This window comes from Rhopalosiphum padi, chromosome 1 (genome assembly GCF_020882245.1).
Source record: "Rhopalosiphum padi isolate XX-2018 chromosome 1, ASM2088224v1, whole genome shotgun sequence".
NCBI classification, from domain to species: Eukaryota; Metazoa; Arthropoda; class Insecta; order Hemiptera; family Aphididae; genus Rhopalosiphum; species Rhopalosiphum padi.
Genome location: NC_083597.1, coordinates 85,511,959 through 85,522,087, shown reverse-complemented (window position 1 = coordinate 85,522,087; position 10,129 = coordinate 85,511,959). Strand labels below are relative to the sequence as shown.

Here is a 10,129-nt window from a genome sequence, read left to right as displayed (position 1 = left end):
GTATTTTAATGATAATAATTGTTTTGTTATAAATCAAAAACATTATTCGTCGGCGTTTAAATCTACGTACTACGTATATTATGTTATTATGAATTTTACTATACGCGCAATGGCATTTTTGATTTATTTTAAGAAATTAATATTATTTATATTAGTATTATTATTTTTTATTTGTAATATTATCTATCTATTGTATTTAAAATTTTTACTGTTTCACGGTATTTACAGAAAAATAATATTACATATACTTACCGTATAACTAAAAGTATAATATATTACTCAATATCTATTAAAAAAAAATCTTTCATGTAATAAACTTAGTGATATAAACTGAAAGACCATCTAGACGCGTCTCCGCTTAGAATTGTTTTTTTTGTAACCGATAATGTATCATTGAATTCATATTACTCTCATAACAGTGGACCACGTGACTCACTGCAGGACACAACATGTAAGGCAGAGGGATACATACTTTATACTCGTACCTATCGTCTTTGTATATTTTTTATTTATTTTGATACATTTGTTTATTATAATTGTTCTTAAGAATACTGTTTTCAATATGATATAGACAATCGAAACTGATGAGCTCTTTCTCTAACAATAGTATACAATATTAATTGACAGCAAACCCCATACATTCACTCTATTGTTTGAAGCGAATGAAAACTGTTACAATAAGGAAAGTTTCCAGTAAATAAATTGCTTTGGAGCGGTTATTTGAGTCTTATGAGTCGTGAATCACTACTATGGCTGAAAACCGGTAGGTATTGAAAATATTATGAATTATGATGTCATGGCATTGTTGAATATCGAACATATTGACATATTATCTTATGTGTTAGGCGTGAATTTAACTTTTGATAATCAAAAAAGGAACTTGCTCTGCTATTTAATAGATTTATAATTTACCTTGTCATTGAGTAGGTCTATTATTTCAGTTATTACTGACTACTGTAATGGTTGTATTAAATTTGAATTCAATGATAAGTCAATGAATCTAAAGATGATTTTGTTAGAATAAAATATTTGAAATTATTATTTATAGGTTGTTAATTTTTTTATTATATGGGTAGCGTGTACGTTAAGTACAACATTTCTAGCTCGTATTTACTTAAAAGTTGTATAAATTGTATTGTACGTAAAAAGCATTGTTACATTATAATATATATGTATTAGATTATTTAGATTTACAAGGAGGGTGCTAGAAACACGTTCAACCTTATCCAAGTAAAAATTAACATTTTTAAATTTTTTTGTGAATATTCGCAGCATGCTATTCATAGGAATGACTTTCGTATGAAATGATAATGATGGTGATTTTAAAATATTAAGACATTTCTTACGTTACACACCGCGGATCATGATTCGCCATAGATATTCAATTACAGGGAATTTTATGTATAAAATAATATTAGTTGTATTAAATATTGTTTCTAATTTAGAAATTCAGTAAAGTTCCTAAAGTTTTTTTCTTATTTTAGATTTATTTTTTTGAAAAATAGCACATTCAAAATTAAAATTTTAACTTTTATTATTTTTATTTTTTTCCGGGTAGATATATTAAAATAAGAAAAAATAAATATTTGTTGTCATATAAAAATCAAAAGTTAATATGCTTTACACCTAAAATAAGAGAGTATAATTTAAAAAAATATTCTCAAATATGATGGGGTGTTGGGTCCTTATTAATTCAGAATTAAAAAATATTCAATAGGAAGGAACGAGGAAGATAATATCATATACTACCGTTTTCTAAGTTTTAAAAACCGTGTATACTGTACATGATATGTCTTATTTAAAGCTTTTACTCTGGTAATGAACGATGATAATATTGACTAAAAAAATTTTAATGAAATTAATTGTAATACCATTTTTATTTTTGTAGGTACGTAATATCATAAATTAAGAGTAATATTTCATCGAAAATTTAGGTAAAAATAATACATAAAATATTAAAATTGAAACACATTAATCTAATCATTTTCTTTTTACTCATAAATAGATAGGTACATTTATCTCAGAACAATGAACATCCAAGTTAGTTAACGTCAAAGTTAGTATAATTAACCTATTTTTGAAGTGTTATACATTTTCCAACGTTTTTTTTCACTAACAGCGAGACGCAACCTATAGCGGTTAACCACGAACCGTCATAACTATAATATACTGGGGAATAGATACATTTCCACATTTTCGTTTTACCTCTATTACATAAATAATGTATAATATTTTATGATTCCTGATTACCACTTATTTATAATATCCATTTTTGAATTGAATCTTATGAAACTTCAAAACATTTTATTTGTATAAAAACTATTTAAAACATTTTAAAAACAATTACACAATGATGACCATTTTCTATTATGTTTCCATCATTTATTGAATTACAACCATTAGAAAAATTCTGAACAAATTCGTGCGACATTCATTGTATATATTTTTAAAACAGATTTATTTACTGTGTGAAAGTATATATAATATATATAATCATATAGATGTATAATATATACAATATTGATTTTATCGGCACACAGTAATTATTTATTAAACTCTTTATGATTCTTGTCTCACCTGTGTATACAATTGTAGTTAATTAATATAAATTTTGGTCATACATATTCACGTACTCAATACATAATATTGAAAAAATATCACATCACAATCAAACAAAATATATATATATATTTTTGAATTTAAAATCACGAATCAAAATTACGTATGCAATACGTTTTTATCAATCATTAATAATAATATTTTTATAATTGTAATTCTTACAAACAATGAAGTATATCTATCAAACACTTATATTTTTAAATGTAAATATTTAAATTATTTACAAATTTGTATCACCACATCAATTAAAACAACTTCAATTATTTATAATGCATTGTTAAAATATTGTTCGTTTGAACAAAATGTAAACGCATATTAGAATAAGTTATATTTATAATAATATTCGTTAAAAAAAAAAATACACAGAAACAACAAGCCAATTTTATGTACGATACATGGTCTTATATATTAGATACAATATGTATACTCATAACAGTCATAACACGGGAATTTAATTAATTAATAGGAGATCGTAATTGGCATTTATGACATTTATTTATACAAATAGACTTTTTTTATTTGAGAATTTGTCGCCAAAATCAGAACGACCAACAATATGGGGCCGTAAACAAGAAACAGCATAATATTTTATAATTTTATTTTCAACATCCATAATAGTAACGCAATAATGTTATTTATAATGTAACGATATTATTGTAAACGTTAAAATACAAAATGATAAGTAATAAAATGTATTTTAATTTTATGTTATTTGTTACACGGTGATCGGTAAAAATCATATGATTAACCGATGTTCTACGTCTATAAGGATTATTTTATACATAATTTAAAATTCATAAATTTCAATAAAATAAAATATTTTTAGATTTTCCAATATCTATATATTGAATATTGAATATATAATATAACCATTAAATATGGGCCAATAAAATGTAAAACGATTAACGGTGATTTAAAATATTGTGACTAATAAAAATAAATCTTAACAAAATTGACCATTAACATTGATAAATTACACTAATAAGTAATAATTATACACAAATAGTGGCGGACTGGGAGAAAAAACAGCCCGGCAAAATCATAATTTTAGCGGCCCTGAGTACACTAACGGTCCTTTATATATATATAATTATAATCTTTTGTAAACACAATTTAGCTTTTAAATTTTTAAATATTTTAATTAATTGATATATATAAAAAAAAATAACTATTTGAGATTCCATTTTTAAACTTGTTACAATAAATTGTCAACAAGTAACGGACTGGCCGAACACAAGCCGGTTCCGCATTTTAAAATTATCAGAAATCTGGGTTTTTATGTTTAATAATATTACATACTTATTACTTATTAAGTAATATTTTAATTTATAGTTTCAGAATAATAATATTAATAAATATATATTTTATATGAGCAGCGGCTGACCGATATCCCGGTATCCCGGTCGTCCAGTCCGCGAGTCCGCCACTGTACACATTATACTAATTACTAAATAGTTTTTTTTATAGTAAAATTGTATTTTTATTAAAAATTTAATGAATATTTGTTTGTTGAAATTTATCAATTTTTAATTATGTATGACGCAATCTTTATAAATTTCAGCACTAGTCCATTTAACGATAGTTTTTCTCTCCCAAACACTGAGTAATGGTAATCTGCAGTCGTACCTATATATTATGTAACTAGGTACTAATCTGTAGATCGTGATCTGTCTCGCATTAGATCGTAGGTATTTGAATTGAATATTATATTATTACGAATTACGATTCACAGTATTATTTGAAAATAATAAGTTTATCCAGAGCAATATTTGCTAAATATGTAATATTTAGTGACTAGATAATTGTATTTATTAGTGTAAAACCTCGACCATATTGTGTCATTGTGATTGCTCACAGGTCAGCTGAAAGCATTCACTCTTCGTGAACTCATAGCAGTCGAAACTAGTCGAATAAAACAAATATTTTATACTCTAAATACGTTTCGATGGGACATTAAAGTAATATTATTAGTTTAAATTTGTTTTTATCTATACATTTTTACATTGATTTAGTTATTAATATTGTTATTTGTATTATATATTATATTGTATAAGTAGTTAAATGCCTTTTAAAATTAAGATTTTTATTCTTGTTTTGAATATTACAATAAAAATTCGGTAAGGGTGAGGATCAGTATTATAGATCATTTTAGTAAATTTTTATCATTTTGGTGATAAACAGTAAGAATTGAACTAATATTTAGTCATTTTTTTAACTAAAGAAAAAAAGAAATAGTATAGTCAAATAAGAAAACTAATTAGATTCCTGCTGTGGTGTTGTCGAAAATAAGTTTTTAATAAAATTATACTTCCTCCAGTTAACACTTTTGGAGTGTTTTAATTTTTAATTTTTATTATTTGGGAATTGATGGATTTCCAAACAATTATTATTGTTATTATATTATTTGAAAATTTGTGATACGTGTGATTGCAGGTATATTATAAACGTACATAATTTGTTTTATGCATTACCTACTAACTTTTTAAACGTATTAAAAAATAATACTGACAAACAAGCAATTTAACGCTTAAAACGCACAATTATTTCATGAATTTTAAAATACAGTTAAATTGATATTACCTAAAGGCCAAAATACCTGCGCATTATTACAAGCACATACCTGTAATAAAAAATTTAAATTATTGCAAAATAAAATTCCCTTTTGCACAATGATTTGAGTATGGTGACTTGTAAGTTGAAATTGTATTTAAAATACGATATTAAAATATCTTCTAACAAGTATAATACATTTGATACCATTTTTCAACACGTTATTTATTTATTTTTTATTCAGATGATACTTTGTGATCACAAAATTACATTAACATTCAAACTAACCATTTTTTTTTTTTTTTTTTACTACAATTCATTTTAAATTTTATTAAGTAACTAATTTTATGTCATTTCATTGTAGTGAATATTTATACCTACATTTTATCGTCCGTAAAATATAAACAAGCCAACAAATATTTTAATGTATAACGAATTCAATCAAATTATTTCTGTGTAAACGTGTCAAGTCTAAAATTGGTAAATGTAAATATTGTATTAAATGTAATAATTTATTTATGTCCAAAGAGTATTTTTCACTTTTACTTGACATACAATATGTTTAGCGCGGGTAATTAATTTCAAACCTTTTCGTATTATTGTTGTGTGCGCTTATATACCTACATAAACGTCTTCGAGTGAGTTTTTAACATTTACATTTTTATAACCATTTATATCATAATATATAAGCATGCCTATTGTCCGCTAAAAGTATTCAGTTAGCATAATATAAGATGGATAAACGTATAAATGTGCAAAGTGCGAATAAATGTGTCTGAAAGAGAATTTCATTTTATACTTTTTATCGAAATATGTATATATTATATAATGAAATAAAATACCTAATAATAATATAAGCAAGTCGTATTGATTCTTGCAAAGTCGTATAGTTAAGTGTTTATTGTGAGTTAATGTTTGAACGTTTGAATTCATATTTATTATTCATTGCCAATATAATCAATTATGTTTGTTTTATTTTGAACGATTGTTATATTTACACACAATCGTTTATGAGACGAATTCATAAAATATTTAATCAGTAAATAAAAATATTATTATATTTGTTTACACGCAAGAGCAACGAGTTTACTTACACCACAATCGTGGGTATTTAACCTTCACGAATAAGATTTCGTAAGAAAAATTACAATACAGCACCATAATAGTGAATCATTGACTAAAACAAAAGCAAACAATATTTAGCACTTAATCGAACGAAGAAACATAAAAGACTACGTGTTTTCTTCCATTACTCAGTTGAATCGTAATTGGCATTTAAGTTTGGCGAAACAATCAAAACGTAATTTAGCTTATTATAACTTAGAGGCAGATAAAAAAAAATCATCAAAATTAATTGAAACTGAGCAAAAATATTTGTATCGGTTTAGTGTATTTTTTTATACCCATATAATTTTTACGCGTTTGGTGATTAAATGAGTTAACTGTACATGTATAGAATAGTTAAATAGAAAAGTGTTTAATGCTCGAACATTGCGATATGTTATACTCGATAATCTGTACAGCGCACTAGTGTTGGTTCAGTTTTTACTTTCCGTATATTATTTAACTGCGTCTAGGAAATCGACACTGCTGCTGTGTTATAGTTTTCTTACTCTTCTAGTTCGACAGTTCGTAGGTATTGTTCGTAGTGTATAATATACAATATCGCGTACGTCAAATTTTTATACGACAATAAAATAAAATCGACGTAACAATAATCATAATAATAATAATAATAATAATAATAATAATAAAAATAATAATAATAATAATAGTAATAATAATAACACGAATGGCGACGGTAATAATAATAATAGTAGTAATAATATGTCGGTCGACGAATCGACACGACTGGAGTGGATGTGGCGCGGAAATCCATTAAAAAATTTCTCGTGGCCAGAGCGGTACCGAGTGTGCTATTTTACAGTATTATTTAATGGTGATCAAACCCTGCGTCCAATATATCGTACAAATACACACATTACATAAACACACAACTATGACTAGCTGTCTACTTAAATGTACTGTATTGTTTCTATATAATATGGATAAGATCTGTGAAACCTCGTTAAAACGGAATTTTATGGGACCAAAAAAAAAAAAAATTCCTGTTTAATTTTATCTATATATACTTAAACGTAATATATTTTATGAAAATAAATAAATAGCATTTAGCTAGCTGATTAAAACGTCTATGATTTGAATAGTTTTCACTTACTTACTCAAAGATAGACTACTAAGAATAATGTTTGATAGTAAAAAATATGTAAAAAATTATTATAATTGGTAAAAAACATAAAAAATATTTTTTTTTCAAAAATCTATTATCGTTTGTTTTTTATGAGTAAAATCTAAAAAACTCGATAAATACAATAATTTATTTTATTATTTAATGATAAATATTATTGTGTGAGCTCTGAAATATTGTAATAATTAAAAAATTAACTCAAGAATAACAAATAGTAAAAAATAATGCAATAGGTTATTAGTAAGATAAGTTGTGTGCAATTGGGGTTTATCAGCGTGTATGACATTCGACGAGATTTAAACAGGAAATTTTGTTTTACTAATATAGTAAATATATTGTACATTCATACCCGTTAAAACATTAAAAACACATTTCGTTTCCGCGTCTCAATGTAATCTCGACGAGGAAAAAATTCGTTTTGCGTATATAGACCACCGTTTTAACGAGATTTCACCATATAAAGTATATATATTATTATATTGTTTAAGATGTTTAAATCATCGAAATATCATATGGCTGTATCGTAGACGACCGAACAACGCATTTGTTTAGACTTGGTTCCTCGAATAATGACTGTATCTGATCACGAACCGGTTGTGTGGCGTGTTTGGGTTGGGTTTGTGCCCCGTGCAGTAGCTGCACGTCAACCGCCAAAATGCCATCCTGAAGTCCTGGCTGACGAACGCGTATATAAAGGGATTGATGGCTGAATTTATCCAACCTGTGTGTGTGGGGAACAAAAAAAAAAGAAGTTTAATAATAATTAAAAAAACACTAAACATCATATTATCATGACAAATATATAAAATTATATTGGTAGGTAAATACATATTATAAGAATAGAGTATACAGATATTGAGATAGACTCACTATAGATAGATAGATAGATTCACTATATAAACTTATAATATAATATAGAGATCAACTGCCTAAAGTACGTAGATGCTCGCAGTGTTTAACAATCAATCTTCACTAGATCAAGCCCTCGATGCGGAGATTACCGCGGTGGTAGATTGCGGTAAACTATTTGTATACATTTTTTTCAAAAGATAATCTAATCCAAAAAGTTTAAAATGTCTAACCATTGTTATATATTTATAAGAGTATAACTTAAATTTAGCTATTAAGTTAACGACAAAGGCTTTAGCTTATTGATTTTTAAATCGGAGTCAAGATATTTTGTAATTTTTATCATTTAAATTGGCTGCTGTGATGCAATTACCCACGTGGTTATATTAGTATAGATAGCAAGATTTTCATTAGTCTATTCACTTTTCATATTGTAAATATTATTATTTGTTTTTGAGATGCCCGGGCAGGAGAAAGAAAGCATAGAGACATCGGGGGGAGGGGGGCTTAGAGGGGCTTAGCCTACAAGTATTTCAATAGACCCCAAAAAATCGAAGGTTATACTCGTGTATAGAAAGTGGGTGCAGAATCACTTAACATTGCATTTTTATAGCCCCACCCCCTAAAATATTCAACCAAATATTATCCAAAAAAAGTCTTCCCGATCCAGGCATGTGTGGGAGAGCGACGTGATACCGTGTGAGAGTACCTACCGCAGGTTATATTTTTGCACACGCGAACCCTATGGACATAATGTCTTGTCATCTGATTAGAGTACCTATACTTTTTGTCAATACTTACCTACAATAAATGAGTTTTACTGTTAGTAAATAATTATATCTAGTCTTAGTTAAATACATAATGTTCATGAAACGCGTATTGTATATTAGTTTAAAGTCAAACTTCGATCTTATAATATAATATATTTGAATTTTTCGGCGAGGCGATATAATAATGATGTGATATATTAAATTGTTATTTTAAATGATTTTTTTTTTCGTTTTTAGTAACCAGGTAGGTGTATGGTGTATAGGTTTAACTGGAAATCCGGGTAAACGTGTAGGATCCCGAGAAACATGAACGAGTTTGTTAAAATATAGGTATAGCTTACGGTTTATTTATTTATTTTATTTGTTTCAGAGTGGATAGGATATAAGTACGCGCAAATATCGTAAATCGTGAGTTTTAAGTTTTTTGTTTATCAAAAATAATTACGGTAGTTAATAAATTAGTGCACATCGCACTGAAAACTGTTAAACGATTTTAGTTTTTATTCTCTCTCTTTAACTATTAACTGCACGATTTTCTACCAAACCCTCTTTCTACATCCCCAACGGATTACCACTATGTATGTAAATAAACATAAACCATTAATAATTGCCAATGTATGCTGTGGAATATAATACATAATAGGTTAGATATAAAAATATTATATAATATTATATTGTCATTTATCATAATATGTAGTAACAGTTAGCAGGTATAAATGGTATAATACATACATATTATTTATTTCTCATTTTGTAAAACGCTTAAATTCAACGATATGACGTAGGTTAGTATTTTTTTCATTTCAGTCGAGTAACTGAAGTACACAAATTATTGCGATGGACATTCTACATTTGTCTTTCATTTTTTTTCGCGAACAAATGCCAAACTATATTAATGAATATGGACATCAACACATTAAATGCATTCCAAACTGAAATACCTAACGATATAGTAAGATCTTTCGTTCCATTTACAGTTCTATGGTATATAATTCAGTAGTTCTCAGCTGACGGTCCACCAAAATAGTCTAGAGTCCTACTTAATAAGCTATCTGATAGTTAACAATTGCAAAAAATAAATGAAAATCAGCTG

At 26.6% G+C, this 10,129-nt stretch overlaps 1 protein-coding gene across 4 annotated transcripts in view; it reads right to left on the bottom strand.

The window, feature by feature from the left end:
* Positions 1-2,561: 2,561 nt before the first annotated feature.
* LOC132917783 (octopamine receptor-like) overlaps positions 2,562-10,129 on the bottom strand; it is a 162,530-nt gene continuing 154,962 nt past the window's right edge. For 3 of the 4 annotated variants that reach the window (XM_060978681.1, XM_060978680.1, XM_060978678.1), the window contains one exon: positions 2,563-8,138. In XM_060978681.1, coding sequence (XP_060834664.1) covers positions 7,966-8,138 — 173 coding nt within the window. In that variant the 3' untranslated portion in view covers positions 2,563-7,965. Of the gene's footprint in view, positions 8,139-10,129 lie in introns of all 4 variants that reach the window. The other variant, XM_060978682.1, reaches the window with a different exon arrangement.